Source organism: Crinia signifera, chromosome 2 (assembly GCF_055691185.1).
Source record: "Crinia signifera chromosome 2, ASM5569118v1, whole genome shotgun sequence".
Lineage (NCBI taxonomy): Eukaryota > Metazoa > Chordata > Amphibia > Anura > Myobatrachidae > Crinia > Crinia signifera.
This window is the reverse complement of record NC_139218.1, coordinates 68630055-68649206: the sequence shown is the minus strand read 5'-3', so window position 1 is coordinate 68649206 and position 19152 is coordinate 68630055. Positions and strand designations below refer to the sequence as shown.

Here is a 19152-nt window from a genome sequence, read left to right as displayed (position 1 = left end):
TCTACTCTTCTGGTCCACATTGTCACACATACTCGGGTATGGTAACTTTATTTGCGCAACTCTGCGAACCAAAATGGCGGCCATACTATCACAAAATGGCGTGTGTGTACCTAGACTTCCACAGTCCACCCTTTAACAGTAAATATAAAACTGTTACATTACAAAATATTTCACACGACAAAACAGAAATTCATAATCCTAACAGAGAAATTGGGATACATGAAATAAACATATAAGGGGAGTAAACCATCTGCTCTCGGCCGATCCAGGATCATGGATAAACGATGGGCCGCATTTATCGAACAATCTACTCAGGGTCACGAAGGATAATGTACAATTTTTGGGATAAAAATAAAAACAGGGGTGGTTACAACATATACACGTTCACAAATATGGCATCCTTTGGTAGGTATTGTTTGTGACAACAGACCCTTGAACTCTTTGTTGTCTCTCTTTTTGGTATGCTTTTAAGTATGATGGTATTAAAACATCCGGTCCTGGGTAAGGTGTCAAGTTTATAGATTCTACCTTAACCTAAGCTGGGACGGGTAACACACTCTCAGAACTCTGTATCGTCCATCCAATGCCTGGCAGCAGGGCGGCGGCGGTATCCTTGATTTGGAGGGTGAGAACGGACAAAGGGGGGGGAAAAAGACAAGAATAGGACCCACAACAGTAGGGAAAACTGAGAAAGGAAAAATTTTGTTAGTGATCCTTTCAACCTGTTACCAGTGGGGTGTATCACAGTCCCGTTTTGTAGCTTGTACAGGTTGCTTGACCTTAGCTGCTCTCCAGTCCTCCCGAAATGGTGCCTCTTAGTGATTTCTTTCTTTCGCCCTCGAGTGTAGGGACCTTCCGGTTTTCAGTTCTTTCTGCCGTAGGACGAACGTACCCGAATCTCTCTCTGCGACTTTGTTATTGAGGTAGTGCTGGTCAACAAGATCTGGGGTGGTCCTTTCCAAAGGTCTATCAAGCAACCTGTATATGGCAAAGCAGGGGAAACAACAACAACATCTCCTGGTTCATGGTTATGACAGTTCACAACAGGTGTCAACAAAGTCCTTTTGCTGCAGTTTTCCAGGTGTGGATACATCACTTGCATTTGTGGTCTAGGATCTCCTTGTGGGATTACCATAACCTGTGGCTGCCCGCCAAGCAATGTTTCGATGGGAACCAGTGAGGTGGAGTTCTGAGAGTGATTTTACTACTACGAAAAGAGATTATGGGGTGTACCATCAGTCCCTGAAGGTTAACACATGACTTAAACCTTTTATATATATATATGCATACTCAAGGGTGCTTCTGGGCTGCCATATCTATACACACAAACGTCAACACATACATATATATATACATAAAAAAAATAATAATAAAAACTATATTGCTTCTAGAGTGGACTGTGCAAAGCCAATTTTTGTATTACCTGCAGAGGATCCTGCTGGAGGAGGGATGTGGAGATGGCTCTGTGGGAACAGCCGTTGCAGTTTCTTTCCTCCAGACAAGTAAGGCATGATTCTGTCGTCTTACCTGTCTGTGGGCACACCAGTAATTTCGGACTAATTTTTTTTCCACATACCTTCCCTGTCAAGACAAGTCAGGCCATGGGCTATCTCTGTCCTGACAGTTTGGCATGTTCTCAGAGTCACTGGTTTTCCTTGTCCATCTTTCTATTCCTGTCCACATCCCTTCGGCTTCCAGACTGCTTCTCCTGCAGGGGACACAAATCTTGTATTACTATGTGAATATACTGACATTTATAGGGGGACCACAAACATTATCCGCAGAGCGCATGGCTCACCCAGCTGCCTTGCCAGCATGTTCATCATCAAGTGACACTGAATCCTCATTGAGGATGTGGTTTTTACACTTGATAACAGCCACTCTGTCCGGCAGCTGTGTGACTGTCAGAAATCTTTTAAACTTACAACGCTTGCGCCACTGGAGTGCCAGCTACTGAAACAGAACATCTGAGGTGCCATAGGCCCTACGATCTTCTGTATTACCCCAACAAACATACTTGGAGTCGGCATGAATATTGGCTGTTTTTCTCTCAGCCCGCAGTACTACTAATGAGACTGCTGTTGCTGAGTGAGACGTCCAATGGGTTCAGCCTCTACTATGCCTTTTCCATCTATTACGGTATAGCCAGTGTACAATTTTCCCTCTCGGTGTTGTGGAAAGAATGAAAAAAAAATGAATTACCTCTTCCAATGGGTTGTTACCACCCTTTGGGGGCATGCTGCAAAGGTCTGATTCAAACATGTTATGCAATCATATTCTTCTCGGCTCCCCCTAAATTCCACTATTCCAGCAACCTCAGCACCAATCCACCCCTTGTGCCTTAGTGGGCACACCTGGTAAGAGTGTTGCTGGGTTTACAATACTGCCCATTTTTACTGGTAACATCAATGCAGGTTCCCATTTAGTGAACTTGGCTGATGAATATTTTTCACATGTTTAGGCAGAATTTTAGGAGTGTCCAGACTATATGAGGAGCATAAACAGTTAAAACACACCCCAACACCACATTCTCAGTTTTGTTTACCAGTAGTGCTATGGCGACTACACTGTGTAGACAAGTATGAATGTGCTTAAGTAATAGGGTTTAATTGCACACTGCAGTACGACATTGGTCAGGCTGGCATCACCAGGTTTCTTACGTCACTATATCTGCCGCCCCCTCAGCAGGTCTAATATTCTAAATCACATGGTCTCTTGTGTCAGTTTTACCCATGGCAAAAAGCTGTAATCAGGCCTGTTTCTCCTTCTTTATTGTCCACATCTGTCTGTGAAGACATGGGTATTGTGATTGCACCTATTTATATGTAAATGCGTTTTACAACCCTTTTCATTCTTTGTAGAAGGGGAATGCTTTGTGCATTACTTGGACTGCTTTTCACAAGATGGTGGCTGTGGTTGCCCTGGGTAACATTAGGAGTAATGCTTACTGTTATTGGGACTTTGTTCGAAATTTACTGAAAAATATCTATATTGTGACTACTCGCTTTACAGGGTACCGCATATTCACAATGGTATTTCTCTGCTGGGGGTGCGACAGATTCTTCGAACTGTTTTTCTATGATTTGTGGGTTTCTGGAACAGAAGGGTAGGGGAAGGAGAAAAAAATTGGAAAAAGAGAGAGAGATAAACTCAAAAACAAGTAGAAGATATTAATGACAGTAATGTGTACATTTATTTTCAACAGAAACATTTTTCTTTTATTTTGAGGACGCCAGGATTTAGCACTATGGGGGAATTGGCTCTCAACTATTTGGTTCTTACCCTTTTCAACTCCTGTTCAGATTCATAAGCCCTCCCTTTCTTTCTGTTTCCCAGTGTGGTTGTGACTATGGGCTGTGTCTAGGGGTATTTAGCTAAAAGTTCTCTTTTGGGAACCTTGTTATTTCACTGGGTATTTTCCCAGCTCAACCTCAGGTTTCGAATGGTGAAGCTGTACTTTGGGGCGCTATACTTTCTGTTTTTAACAGGGTTTCTATTGAAGCTATGGTTGCCATTGATCCTGTGTCCTTCCCATCTTTAGTTCAAAGGGAACTCGGTATTTGTGCTGTAGTTTTTAGCTACCTTAGATGGATTTGACTCTATAACAGTGGAATACAACATTAGCCTCTGAGGACTGTCCAGCATATCTTGCACTTCTTGTGTAAGATTTCTAGGAGTGTCCAGAAATACCCCATCAGGGGTGCAATAGATGACACATCCCATTTTACATAGTAAATCTCTACCCAGGAGGTTTGTCGGGGCCGCTGCAGCCAACAGAAAAGAGTGTTTGGTATGCAGAGGCCCGATTGTAACCTCCGCTGGTTTCGTCAGTGGGAAATGTTGTATTTTTCCTGTTACCCCAATTGCTGCTACTGATTGCTTGGCACAACCTAGACCAGGAGGGAATGTTGTTAACTGGTTTGATACAAAAAAACTTTATATTTAAACTATTCCACTTACCCATATCTGAGGCTCCTCCCTAAGGTATTGAGTTAGTCTAACTGGTTGTAGGATGCAGGTATGACCTGCTTCCTATTGTCTGACCTGGGTTGCCCTTAGCACAGTGTCAGCCATCAGATGGGAAGGAGGCATGTTGCGTGACCTGTCTGTCTCCTCCCATTGTCTAGGGGCTGGGTATCTCCGTGTCTCTCCTTTGTGAGATTCCCATTCTCGCTTATGTGTCTTGATAACTCCTGGGGTTTCCTGACCTACAATGAGCTGAGTAGTGACCTTCCCTATTGCAGTTGTAACAGATAATTGGCTTTCTACCTGTTTCCCTGGTGTTTCGTTGTTGGTATGCAGCTTTGTTTGGGGCATTAGTAAGGGCTTGGATGCTAACCATCATCAGTTTGTCAGTTTGCAGTTCCCTGTGCTTCTTAATGTTGCGGTCGTGGTCCACAGCAGATTTCCGTAGGGCGTCTACTGTCATTCCACGCCAATTTGGAAAGGAAGTTTGGACTCTGGCTCTCAGGTTTTTGTTAAGCCCTTCCACCAGCACAGACACAATCAGCTCCCTCAAGTGGGGGTCGTCCTTAGGTTTAGAGACACCAGTGTATTTTGATATTGCCATCAAACCCCGGTTGAAATATTCGCTAGCTACTTCACCATCTTTCTGTGTGATGGTGAACCCTAGGGTATTTTCAACTGTCCCTGGGAAATATACACCCAATTGTATATTTATTAGGCGTATATTTTCCTGGTTGCCCTGTTCAGTTAAAATCTTATCGCCCTCCACACCACTGTCTCGAATGAACTTCTGGACATTTATGTGCGAAGGGAGGCAAGCTCTCAACATGTATCGCCAATCTTTATTGGTGGGCTCATCTGAATTTCCTCGCTCCCTTACAAATTTCTGACACTTTGCCAGATCTTTGCTGGGATCAGGGAAATTTTTGATGATTGAATGACGTTCCAATCGTGTCCATGTATTGTGCATGTTACTATCCTTTACAGGCATTACCTCATCCCCGTCTCCCCTTCCACAAGGAGGTTCCACTGTGTGCAGAGGGCGGATCTGTATCTCCCCTGCACCATTGGACAACATCTCAGGAGCAACTATCTCTGTGCTGTGTTGTGTGTACTTACCTGTGTCTCCAATCGTGTTCCTGGCATCAGCCATCTCCTCGACCAGCACGGCAACAGCAGCTTGGGCTGTCTCAGCCTCTCTCTCCTTTCCGCTAGCTTCGCAAGGGATGGCTGATGTCAGGAATCTCCCTTGTGGATCTGTATCTTGCTTATAGAGGGTAAAAACAGGGTACAAGTTAGCAATGGATACATTATTACTTATGTCTTTCTTATAAGTCATTAACCCCTTCGGCACATATGGGGGTGGGGGAGCTGATTCTATTGCGGCAACGGTTGCATTTTTATTGTGGCTGATTGTGTCCGGTATTGCCAGACCTTTGATTCCCCATTGTTCCTGTCCTTCCTTCTGCCACAATTTAAGAATATCTATATGCTTCACTCTCTCCTTACGGCTGGAGAGTAGGCATATTTCATCTTTTACTGCCGATAAGATTTCTGGATCGAAGCTACCAACACTGGGAAATTCTAACTTGCTGCCTTGTGTCATTTTTCTCCATTTATTTTGGTAAACAACTGCGAGTTCACCGTGCTTCTTGCACATAATAAAAGCAGCCGATCCTCTTGGCCGGCTTGCTTCCTCCCTATCTTGCACGTTATCACAGCGTGACCCGTTATTACCCATAGTTACAGGAATAAACGTTCACAGCTTAATAGATATCGGTGGGTTATTACTTATCTGAGAGCTCCCCAAACACTCACTTCTACAGCTTCCTAGAACATCCCACAGTCAAGCAGGTGCGAAGGATACGAGGTATTATACTCAATCACCAAGCTCTCAACTAGCAGCGAACTTCTAGCCAACTTGCTTGATGCGGCACAATTTTTCCAGGGTATAACAAACTTGTTTTCCTATACCCCCAAAAATCGGATTTCTAAAGTAGCTAATCGGAAACAAGTGCGTTCCGATATATCTTCTTGTACCCTCCTAGCGGAATTAATTCCACTGAAGGGGCAGTTCCTATGTGTACGTCGGCACGTACACCCTGTCCTAACTGGACCTGTCCTATTACACTGCGCTTGGGTTGTGTCCGTCCCACACCCGTCCGCCTCAGTTCTTTTTCACACTGGGCGCTATTTACACCTAGGTCTTATGCTTATTTTTGAAATATTTCTGTACAGAAAATTTTTCCCAGGCCGGTAGCTTTTCACTAGATTCTTATGCAGGTATAAATCCCTTATAATAAGCTATAGGAATCTATTAAAATAATGCTTGAGTTGCTTGCTTATGAGAAAATGAACAAAAAGAAAACCTTATTTTCTTTTCTTAATCACCGCTTCATTCGCAGTATATTACTATACTGTTTAAATAAAGCTAGTGGTTTAAATACTGTTCACTTCTTCCTATGTGTGCTGCGTGTGCAGTACCAATGAACAGCCACGTGTGTACGTGCGCTTGTTCACAGGCCGCCGATGAATCGGCCACCCACGTGTTCTATAGTGTATTTGCAAGGTTGCGCTCGGGTTTCGCTATACGTAGTAATTGCGCCTAAATGTGGAATAAATCCCTTAACTCTGTCCGAGAGTTACGTATCAAGATGCGAAATAAATCCCGTACTTAATCCGTAAACCACGTACAAAGATGCGAAACTTTCCCGATGTGGGCACGTGCGCGCGCACCTTGCGTAATACACAATAGACGCTTTACGTTACTGCAAAAGGCCCAGGACTTGTCGCCACGTGGCGGAGTCCCTGTTTTTGCGGTAGCTAACAATAAACAATTATAGTTTTGCACAGAGGGGATCCTCTATGTACTATAATAAACACAGATTCCACGTGTGCGAACCTTATCGCACGTGGTACATATACTATAATAAACAAGCAGCCCAAGACACTATACCCCGTTAAACTACTTGTGGCAGGCAGAAGTACAGTTTACTAAACACTTAGGTATGATATGCTTTTAAAACATGTGGCTTTCACTTATTGTACTCCGGGTTCAGCGCTAGCACTTCCCGAACCCCGCACCGCCGTGGACTCGGCCTATCCAGCAATGGAAACAAATAAATACTTCCACCCTTTTGCTGGTATAGGTCGAGCCGCACGCCTGATACTGAGTTCTGGACTGTGGAGCGGACGGACGAGCCCTCAATTGTTAATACCGATATTATATGACCAAGGAGACAATAAGTGGAAAGCGCAGGTTACGTAATGTGTCCGTAACCTGCTTACCCGTTATACCTAACTGCGTGCGAACAAAACGTAGCGCAGCGCAGCGTACAGTCTATTGTATGTTATACACCAAGAACCGATACCTTAATAAGAGATCCTTTCGCAGGACTTTGTCTCCAATTGTGCGAATATACCTTAAAGGACAGAGTCCGCAATGTAAGGACAGAGTCCTAAATGTACCTTATCGCTATTATGCGAATAACTAGACACGACCACTGAATAGAAGTAAGGAGGTTAGAACTTCCGTAAAAAGATTGTATTAAAGTCCCTAATGGACAAAAGGGGGTTACAGAAATAAGAATAAACAGGTATAACAAGTGATACAATACAATAACAATGAATACTAAACAAACTCTGCTAAGGGGAAAGAATACAAATACAAGACACAATCAGCCAACAATAACTACAAGGATAAATACCGTGATAAATGCAACCGTTTACCGTGGTCATCTAGTATGTGAAAAGCAGTCCGGTCAGAGCTCACTATCGTTCAGGAATGAGCGATAGTCCGGTAGGAAGGTCCAGGGAAAGTAGTTGTGCCGAAGAGACCGAGCCTGCTCCGGGTCGCCTATCTTATAGGGTCAGAAGGGGGAGGTCAAAGGCCATTCTCATTGGTCAGAGATCATATGTCCGGTCCACTGTGATTGGAGGTTAGACGCTGTACCTGGTCTGACCAGGTGCAGGGGAGTAAACTTTAAGAGTCCTTTGTTTGGTGGTTTCGGCGTCAGCAAGGATAAGAACCGGTTTTATCTGGTTTCCTTTGTTAACTACTTACAACAGAAACTGTCTCTGGGATATGGAATATGTCCATAACTATCGGACAGTGTACATTGCGAAATATTCGCAATGACCGGAATACTTCGCATAATGAGCTGAACGGAACGGTACTAAACACGATATAGACAGGTGTGTGCAGGGCTAACTAAGCTATGTGTGGCGTTCTAAACCTTTTAACTATATTTCATTTCGTGTAAGTGTGTTATTATGAATTTATGTGTGATAGAATGTCTACTCTTCTGGTCCACATTGTCACACATACTCGGGTATGGTAACTTTATTTGCGCAACTCTGCGAACCAAAATGGCGGCCATACTATCACAAAATGGCGTGTGTGTACCTAGACTTCCACACCGCTCCACCAGCGCTTGATGAACCACTCAATACTGTGGTTTATTTCTTTTCGATTACAGTGTAAGTGTGTATCACTCTTCCATAGAATGACACGTGACCTGAAGAGGACATATACTGTATAGCTAAATAGGGGAAAATTCACTGAGATCGTCAATCACAGCTGATCCGACTATCAAAGACTTACCACTATCGGAAATATCTGCACACATTGAATACCCATGTTAGACTGCATTCATGAAGAGCAAGATATGATGGTCAATTACTGTCTGTAGGAGAAAACTGGCAACAACCAGTTCTTGGAAACAAGTATAAGGTGTTCCCAAATGAAAAGGAGACTACAGTTGTTTATAAAGAATATTATTTAATGACTGTTCGTATGTAACATTACAACTACACATAATTGACACTGATGCACTGATCCCAGCGCATAGGAAGGGAGTGGATGGCTTCAGTGTAGCTGACAGATCCAGTCTTTCCATGGTGTCGTGCACCTCCCTGTCACCGGTAAACCATTGACCTTTCAGTGATTTTTTTTTTTTATTTTTTGGTCCGAAGATATGGGAGTCACATGGGTAGATATCGGCAGGGTTGGTGAGTACGTGTGCCTGCCCAGGCCGGGGCAAGTCCTTGATGCTTTCGCGTCCTGCCTCCTTACGCTGATACCAGCCGGAATATGGTGCACCGTGCGTGACTCTGCTCTCCGTACACCGCCGTCCTCCTGCAATAAATTTCTCAAGCACGCTCACCTTCTGCATGAATAAATTGTATAAAACTCTCTGTGCTGTTCTGGAGGATTCCATCATGCACCCGACCGCGCAAAACCACTCCAGGAATAAAGAAACTGCGGCAAAGCCGTTCACTACGCATGCGCAACTGGGAGCGACACCTATAGGCAAACACATTAACCCACTGCGATTAGATACCATGCCGCTGCAGCAAAAGTCTCCTTTTCATTTGGGCACACCTTATATATCAAGAGTTCCTCCCGGCTGTTTTTCTCCACTGATGCCAAACTGAACTACATAAATGACCATATACTGTATGTCAATAGAGCAAGCACCCACATATTCCGATCTTCCTCGGGTATCTTTCAAGGTCAGCTCCTAATACAACATGCATCACAAAATGCGTGTTGCGAGGGAGCTCTCTGGTCCTGTACACATTTTCTAAGGTTGGGCTGCCTTTTTTCTCTAAAAATGCATTTTGTTGCAAAAAATGAGGAGACTGTGATTGTTAATGTAATGTATTAAAAAAAAAAAAAAAACACCACTACCTCCCTGGGTCTGGGCAGCCCCACTGCACTGTCAATCAGCGGCTGCCCGGACCTGCGCCCCCGCACTGCGTACCTGTCCCTGACAGCCGGCTTGTCATAAGCCGGTGCCGGGGACTTCAATACAAAACCCCGGAGGGGAGGGGGCAGGAGGCGGCGCCGCAGAGGGGAGGGAGCCGGGCAGCGCGAAGCTGCCTGAGTTCAGTGATTGAACTCGGCAGCGCTGCCCGGCTGTAAACAGTGGCAATCCCGAGAATTTTCCGGGCTTGCCAGACTGGGCACTGAGGCACAGTCCGGAAAATTCTCGGGATTGCCACTGAAGGGGTTAATCAGCACAGTCTCATCGTGTGTCTACATCACGTTGCAACAAAGACATCTTTTGGCAAAAAAAGACGTCCGTAGTGAGAAGATTCTGAGAAGACCTGACGTGCCAAGATAGGGTGCTTGTCGTGACTGCAGCAAATATATACAAAGACTCATCTGTATTTATTGTTAGAAGAAACCTTACCTTTACCTTCCAACACATTTTATTCTGTAAAATAAGGATCTCATTAACTAATCATTATAAATCATGTTGAACGTGGATTTTCTGTATAGAAACACTTATACAGTTTCTAGAGAGAAACCTCCATGTGAACGAGGAAGGACGACTCTAACCTCCTCTTATTACTTTACACTACAAACTTTTAGCTGTTCTTGTTCTTAAGCATGCCCCCTCCTGTACACATCTTATACCCCAAGGGACCAGCATCTGACATACACTCTCTCTGTTTAATGGGAGGGAGAAGAAAATTACCCTCTAACCGTTATTGCAACAGTCTGGCCTAATGAGAGCCGGATGACGCCAAGACCCTGGGAGTCTATTCATTATAATGAAATTTTGTACACTGACCTCCTGGTTTGCTTTCATTCCCCCTGATAGTTATAGAATGTGGTATTTTCCTTATCTGGATTATCTAACTAAATGCACAAAAGCAAAAGAAAGAAACCTCTTCTGGGACTTTTTGCTGCCTGATTAGGGATAGTAAAGGACCAAGCCGTATTAAATCCACAGCTGCATGAGCAATAATTCAAAGGCTGAGGATTAATCTAAGGGGGGGGGGGGGGGGGGACACGTTCTTCTGGAGTTCTTGCCATTATCTGCAAACACTCTTTTGAAGCCACTCACAAATGTCTGAACTGATTCTGCAATGTTGTGCAGTTGATTGTACGAAGTCAGTCTATAACCCTTTATTAACTCCTTTTTAGCTATTTTGGACAAATTAAATTAATTAAAGGCACAAAACAAATGAAAGCTTGTTTTATAAATCCTGGCTACTATGTAAACATTTTAAGGTACTCTTTACCTAGAAGGGCGCCCATCGCGGTGATCGCGGGCAGTACATTAACGGCCGCGACGCGATGCCCGCGATCACCGCGATTTCCCATAGGGTTTAATGTTAAATTTAGTCCTGCCCGCGATTTTTACATTCAATGCGGTACGCGTCCTCCGACCTTTTCATGCCCTACTATCCACGTCGGCGTGGAGTTGAGAATAGAATAGTGTGGCGAGCGCAGCGAGCCACCGAGCCCGAAGCGTTGCGAGCCCCGCGAGGGGACGCGGATACCTTCACAGTTATACGCGTCCCCTCGCGGGCTTCACAGGTGTCCGTGGCGACGCGGACACCTGTGAAGCCCGCAAAGGGACGCGTTTACCTGTGAAGGTATCCGCGTCCCCTCGCGGGGCTCGCCACGCTTCGGGCTCGGTGGCTCGCTGTGCTCGCCACACTATTCTATTCTCAACTCCACGCCGACGTGGATAGTAGGGCATGAAAAGGTCGGAGGACGCGTACCGCCGCCCCTCGCGGGCTCGCTGCGCTCGCCACGCTTCGGGTTGGCGTGGATCGTGGGGTGGCGTTAAAAATTTGGGGGGACATTTAAGTGTTAATTGTGCCTATTTGGGCTCTGTAGCCCATTTAACATTGATTCCTATGGCCAAATCGCGGCCATTGAAGCATTGAATGTAAAATCGCGGTCAATCATCCTTTTTAACATTGTTCCCTATGGGAAAATCGCGGTCATCGCGGGCACCCGTTTTTATGTACCCGCGATGACCGCGATTTTTTACTCCCGACGCCCGCGATTCTAATCGCGGGCGCCCTTCTAGGTAAAGAGTACCCATTTTAATAACATGGACATTGAAGGACCAATGCCATTCCAAGGAAAGGAAATTCAACAATTTTTGTATCTTTTAAATTTTTTGTGTACAGTAAATTAAGTGTTTTAGGGAATGGAAATCCTAGTTTTATAATATGTAACATTGTTAGGATTGTCATAAAGTTACAATACTGACGCCAAGGTATATTGTGAAAACAAAACCATTTTACTAAATCACAGGTTCCTTTCTACTGTACCTAAAGACCAAGTTGGTCACACCACAACTTGGAGTAACAACAAACTCCCTGCCTGGTTAATATCGCACAGCCGTCAGGTGGTTATAGACCAAGCATACAGTCTACAGACCTTTGGTGCCAACAGCACTACAAATAAACATTTACAATTCAATGTATTGGGTTATAGTCAACAGTGCATGCAGCGTCCCGCTGACAGTGGGAATACGTCCTCTAGAAACCACCGATACTGAAGCCCCTTTTGGGCATACAGTTTTCCTTACCCTAGCCCTCCTCACAGGTCCTAGCTTCTAGATGGAATCAGAGGTGGATGGGGCTCACCTCTTCACCCATACACCCCCAGAGACCCTTACTGGTTTTCTATCAAAACCAAACTACAGGAGCTAAAATGGTTCATACGGTCTCTCTGGGGTTTTCTAAAGTCTGATGTAAGCATTTTCCAGGTTGTTGCAAAATATGGAATGGATCCTATTTCCTTTTTGTGAGACTCCTTTTTGACTGGTCTGGTATTCCACTTCAGACCATCTGGTGTCTCTACAATCACAAATAGTATTGAAATAATTTAAGTGCATAGTCTCTAGTTAAGAAACAGATACAGGCTAAATATCATAAAACAGGTGCGTGCTACATTTGCAGATGCTACATAACAGCCGCAGGTGACTCTATTATCTTGCTTGCATCAGGTGCTTGTTTAAAAGACTAAATATTATGTATGTCTCTATCTCTTAGGAGGGCCAAGAAGGAGAATATGAGAAATGGCGAGTAGAAAACTCATGGGGAGATGATCGTGGAAATAAAGGTGAGTCATTCCTGATTTCCAAGCTCATATAATCTGCCATGTTACACCACCTCTGGAGAAAAAAAAACGGATATTGGCCTTCTAGTGAAAAAACATGATGTGAGAAGGTACACAGATCTTACTGGCTCAGGAAAATTGAACCTAACCAATATTTTATGTTAAAGTATGAGTCTGAACAGTTACACAGTGGTGTATTAATAATGCAAATTCGTTATGTCCATTTATGAATTTTTATAAATTATTAGGCTGTGTTCTAAGCGGCATCTTTCACTTTTCTAATTATCTTTTTTTATCATTTCAAAACCACCCATATATCCCGCATCTCTTGACATATACATCATGTAATCCACCATTAAATGTCAATCACTATGTCAATACCCCACTGCCAAGATCAGGACAGCATCCCATTTCATTGATGTGAGTTGGCCATATCAAAATTAGTCATAGACGTGCATAACACCATAAACGGTCATAAATATTGTGTACAAAATTGTTACTGAAACTGCTTCTTAGTACATGGATCCTAGCACTAATAAAATATGATTGGAAGCATTGTAGTAAGAAAATAAATTGTCTGTCCTGTTACAGTCCACAATTGGTTACTTTCCTAAGTAACCAATTTAATTAAATTTAAACCTAGGTTGAAAACTATATTTGTTTTCATGCACTCCTTATGTAACTGTAGAGCACTATGTAACATGATGGCTTTGACATTTCATTACCCAGACACACTCGTGTGTTCGGTTAGCCATATTTCTCCAAAGCATAGATACAGTGTGTTGTTGGGAGTGTAATGAATAGAAGGCTAGACCGCTTATACAGAAGCTGGGGGTAGAATGAGTATGTTGAACCTGCCAATACATTTATACAGCAGAGCCAGCATTGCCAGGATAACTTGTAATCATTGCTAATACCTCAAAGCTATGCAGTCACAAACCGCTCTATTAATTAGTAGAAGTTCTAGAGCTCTAACTTGGATTGTCTGGAATAAGCCTCTACAAAGAGCCGTAGAGATTAGAATAAGAGATTCCATAGCGGATTATGAAGCGCTCCTATTTACAAGTACATTTTCCTTTGCAGGTTTGCCAAAGCATTCTATATACAGTATTGACTGCAACTATGAAGATTATTATTTCATGTTAAGAGCAGCTTATCCATAAAACTCAATCTTCTATTTCTTATGATGGTTGAATTAAAGTGTAGTTCAGCACACATTAAAAACATTGCTGGTATGTCATAGTCTCACTTCACGAGGAGCGCGTGGAGCTATATCGATATAATTAAAGTTTAAATGACTTGTGTATATAAAATAAGATGGTCATTGTTTTTACAATGTCTTAGCCATGGCTGCCTAACCACAATAGTTCTACTGTTAGTGGGCAGATTGGAGTTTATCATATCCCCATTGGCTGCATGGAAGTCACCGGTATACTAAAGCTGGGTACATAACCAGCTTTAGTATACTGTATACAGCTTGCGATGCCGAAGTGCGCCCCCATGGGATCGGCATTACAAGAATAAATAGACTGTGCAGGCAAGCCAATTGTGACTATATTGTATACAGTCTACTTTTCTAGTAAAGTCAAAATCAGCCATAGTCAAAATCTCATACATATAGTCAAAATTGAATGGTTTGGGCTCCGGGGAGTTCAAGGAAGATCTCCTAGTCAAAATCGTACATAGCCAAAATCTCACTGTGTGTATGCACCTTTAGTAAGATTTTTTAAAAAGCAAGCCAAGAGATCCTAGAATATGTGTATACTATCTCTATACTGCCTTTCATGGGACTTATGTGAGACATTGGTATGTGAGCAGTTGTGTGTCACAGGGCTGTCATCTTGGGGGACTACTGGGATTCTTGTCCTGGGCCAGGACAAGCAGGGGGCGCCAACATGTCAGCCGGACCCCGGAAAAATAAGTGTGTGTGTGTGTGGCCAGGCCTCCTACAATAAAAATCACTTTACAGACACCGTGGGGGGAAGGGCATCGGGAGAAGGAGAGGACCGGATGCAGCTGCCTTGTTCCCCTGCTCAGCACATTGGACTGTACTGGGGTGGAAAGAGAGTGCTGCAGAGGGAATTGGTTCTCTCTCTCCCTGCAATCGGGGAGGGGGCAAGCAGGGCCAAGGTAAAAAGTACCACCTCCCCTCTCAAATCCACTGTCTGCACCTGCTGATAAGTTTATAATTGTATATATGGCCTCCACCGTTGGAAGAGACAAAGCAACCAACAATATAGACTTGTTAGTACATAGGAATTCAAGGAAGCAACAGGTTTAAAGGTAGTCACAGATAAGGTAACATTATGTCTGCAGGATCATGGCGCTGCTTATTTTGTCAGTCCCAGGCCCCACAATTTCTGATGGCAGCCCTGGTGTTAACTCCCCATATTCATATCAGTGTTTTAGTTTACCAACTCTGCTCTACTTTGATGTATTGAACTTGTGGCTTGCTTTTTGCTGAATTATAACTTGCTGATGCAGCTCCGATCTGATCTAGCAGTAGTTATTTCATTTTACTTCTCCCAAGTTAGAATTTCTTCTTGTGCTCTCCATCAATCAAGTTGGGAGCACGTGGTAAGCTGGGAAACAATGGAGATACAAGCCAGCTTCCTTTTTAAATCTAACTAGGGGCTGAGGAAAAAGTGTTTTCTGGAAATCTCCACCTGGAAACAGGAGGCTATCAAGTAACGGAAACTTGGTTTCATTGGTGAGACCAAAGTTGACCAGCAGCCCCCTTTCACAAAATTCTGATAAGAGCAGTATAGGAAGTCCTACCTTAAAAATAGAATTTCTTATGGTAATGGCAGTAACCACAGACCACAAACCCTAATGACTGAAAATAATACTCAATCGAAGACACAGCCTTATCATTTGAGTGCATTTTTTTCATACTTCGTAAAAGAAGCCTATTGACATGTTACATCTGCCCCCTGCAGTGCACATGGTTTTGTCCATTTGAGAAGGAATTGTCCTTTGCGAGTGAACCAGAATAAGGGCCATTGTTCACTCTTTTCATTGAAGAATGGTTAGCAAGTTGGCTTGTTTTAAATCAATGATTTGTGTGCCCATTAGTATATAGCATTTCAATCTTAAAGTATGCCTGAAATAATACTCAACCTCAGAACAAACCAGAGGCCCAGAACCCCAGTGATTGCCTGTTTCCATAGAGTATTAACCTGAGTGTCAAGTAACATTTCCTACATTGTTTTCATTACTAAAATCTAAGTGTCCGGTAATCTAGGCTCGTAGTACAGTAACTGTATACATGGTTATGCAATAGGCAGTCTTTGCTGGCTATTTCATGCACATTACCAATATATTGTTCTCCAGCTTACTTGTAAGGAGCAGGAATTTGGGTGGGATTTAGAAAGGAAATGTGTAATTAAAGAAAGCAACATAGCACAATAGCCGGCATTTTGCCTATCTAAAGAACTTATCCCCTTTGATTGTAGCATAGGGAACCGTGCATTGGTTTTTCCTTTCTCTAATAGAAAAGACTTCACTCATATGTTAAGTCTTTCTGTCTCTGCCAAGCCTGTAAGCGATGGTATGCTTAGATCTCTCCAAAACCCAGAGTGTGTTTGAATAGTGCATTCCCTGCCAGTACTATAACATTAAGTACATTTCTATAACAAGGTCCAGCAGGCCCCAGCATCACACACGGGCTCCTAATTGAGTGTGCTAGGCTGTTTATTGCTCTTATCCCATGTGTTTTATTAACCAGCTCTGCATGCATGGTATGGCAATATGTAGCATAACATTTGTGTAAAATTACAGAGTGATGCTATAAACAGACATTTGAATGAATATACACTCCCGCTATAGCATTACTAATGGAAATGTTTTTGCTTCTGTCCAGGCTATCTTATCATGACTGATGACTGGTTCTCTGAGTATGTCTATGAAGTTGTTGTGGACAAGAAGTATGTACCTGAGGAAGTTCAAGAGGTTCTAAAGCAGGAACCGGTGGTGCTACCAGCCTGGGACCCAATGGGCGCATTAGCTTAGTAGAAGTAAAATTAAAAGTGTTCCTACTGTCCTCTCTTCACCATCAAGACCAGAAATATCCTACTCATGACTCGATGTAGCACTGGGAACTTACACTCAACAGTACACTGCATGTTTACCCATGACAAGGAAACGGGATGGACAATACACCCCAGGGGACTGCTGCCTACACCCACCACTCAGGAAGAGCATCTCTTCATTCCGCTCATCACACATTTTTATTACTCTTATCAGTTTCTCTGACTAGTTCTAATCATTAATTTGCAACAGGTATGATCAGTTGGAGCTTTGTTCGGGTTTAGAACCTCTACCGTGATGGCAGAATCAGCATATTGATGATGATTTGTATAATGTATTGAGAAAGGGATATGAATTTTTTTTGTGTCTTTTCCCTCTAGAAAAATCACAGAACATTGAGAGTTGCAGATGCTTCTCTTTGGTACATACACCTTACTAAATGCTTAAGCCTGGTACACACGGTGTGGATCTCTCTACAGATCAGATAAATGCCCACCGTACACGCGGAGCTTATAATTAGCTCAATGTGTATGATGTTCTAAGGAAGTAACCTTCCGATTTGACCTTTGCAGGAGAGCTTTAAACTGTGTATTATCCAATGGTCCTACATACACACCTGTATAGTTATTGGGCTGATTAGCCGATATCGTGTTATAGACCCAGTATTTGTGCAAGTGTGTGCCTAGCTTTATAATCCAAATCTTTTATACACACCTGGAGATTCATTAGTAAGTAAAAACTCCCAAGATGAGACAAGCCACTTAATAATTGAGTTTTAATTGATTTAAATTACACTTAACTGCTAAAAGCCGAGTGCTGTAGAATACCCCCAGGCGTACTATGGATTTACCAGATTGGATGGAATTGGTGCATGGGCTTAGCCAATAGGGAACCAGGGTGTGAAATACTCCCCACCTATCAACAAGCAGAAGATCCTGTGATCCTCTGATGTTTTTAGTGTCACTTTTTGTTTTCCTAGTCATGTAGCTCACTTCAGAGTGCTTCATCGGTGTTAGCTTCTGCTGTTTTTTCTTTTTCTTGTTATCAAGTAGGATCCGTAAATCATCGAAATGCGTCCTGATGTCTTCAGGGGCCCCATGAGTGACCTTCTTATCTGCAGTGCTGCAAAGGACCATTAAGCCCAATGTGAAAACAATACATTTAATTGATAAAGACTCACCTGCCTGCTATTACATATTGACATGCTTTTTAACAAGAATCACCAGCTATAACAGATCAATCTAATAATAAAAGAACAAGAAGCTGAGCCTGTAAGTAAAGCCTAGGAGGGCTAGGGCCATTAGCTGCCCATCAATGCCTTAAGTAGGTAACATTTTTGGTAAACTCGGCTTAGGGATGTTGGCCAAAAATGTTGATCATATCTGTTAGTCTACTCACCAAACCGTTGTATACTGTCCTGTACATTATAAAGATATTTCAAATCACTGTGGGGGCTTTGGGCCACTAGTACTTTATACTCCTCTGATTCTCCTGTAAGACTTACTTTTTAAAGTACTTTATAAAATGCAAAATGAATGATGTATTCTATAAAAAGGCAGCAGTTTACAACTGAGGGCCTGCTAGCAAAATTTAGGACAGGCCCTGGCTATGCCTCCTCAGGCTCCCCCTCTGTTCTGGACATGAGTAGAGTAGCATCATCGTTTGAGCAGGCCAATGCCTTTGGCATGTGAACTAGCGTCACCAGGCACCCCTCAACTCTAGGCCTCATAGGAACTGCACCCCATCTGTAGTGGCAGTAGATATGACATTACCTGTCACCCAAGCAGATGGTAAAGTCAATAAGTGAAATAAAATGGCTGCCCAGAAAACAAAAGTGAGCTATAAGAAAAGACAAGCTACATTAGACCGTGATGTCTCTTTACACTTGATGTATCAGGCCTTATTTTTTAGTTTGGTTGGAATTTAGACATTAATATGCGATGATGTCAGACAGGAGCTCAAGCATTTGTGGTTTGTGGTTAATTTTTATGCTTTTATTCTTGTTTCTTACTTTATATTATTTTGTCTGATTTTAGATGGTGCTTTTGAAATTTTTAATAAAAAAAGAAACTTACCAGCCAATCTGATGTTCACCTCTTTTGCATTCAATTATTTGAACAACTTCTTGCACATTTTAACATTTAACACTTACCAAATAAAGGTTACATAAGGCATACATGGGTGAATTTAGGGGTGAGACTGCCCACAAGCAAAACATTATTTATGCCACTGTAGCCACTGGCTTCAGCATTGACATGTTTTCTGCAACACTGCCTGTCTGG

The 19152-nt window shown here is 43.0% G+C and overlaps 1 protein-coding gene across 1 annotated transcript in view; it reads left to right on the top strand.

Annotated features, from left to right (window-relative positions):
* The window catches only part of BLMH (bleomycin hydrolase), a 63231-nt gene extending 44279 nt beyond the window's left edge, over positions 1-18952 (top strand). The window contains exons 11-12 of the mRNA XM_083172308.1: positions 12775-12844; positions 16704-18952. Of these exons, the coding sequence (XP_083028434.1) occupies positions 12775-12844; positions 16704-16852 (219 nt within the window). The 3' untranslated portion in view covers positions 16853-18952. The remainder of the gene's footprint in view (positions 1-12774; positions 12845-16703) is intronic.
* The last annotated feature ends 200 nt before the right edge of the window (positions 18953-19152 follow it).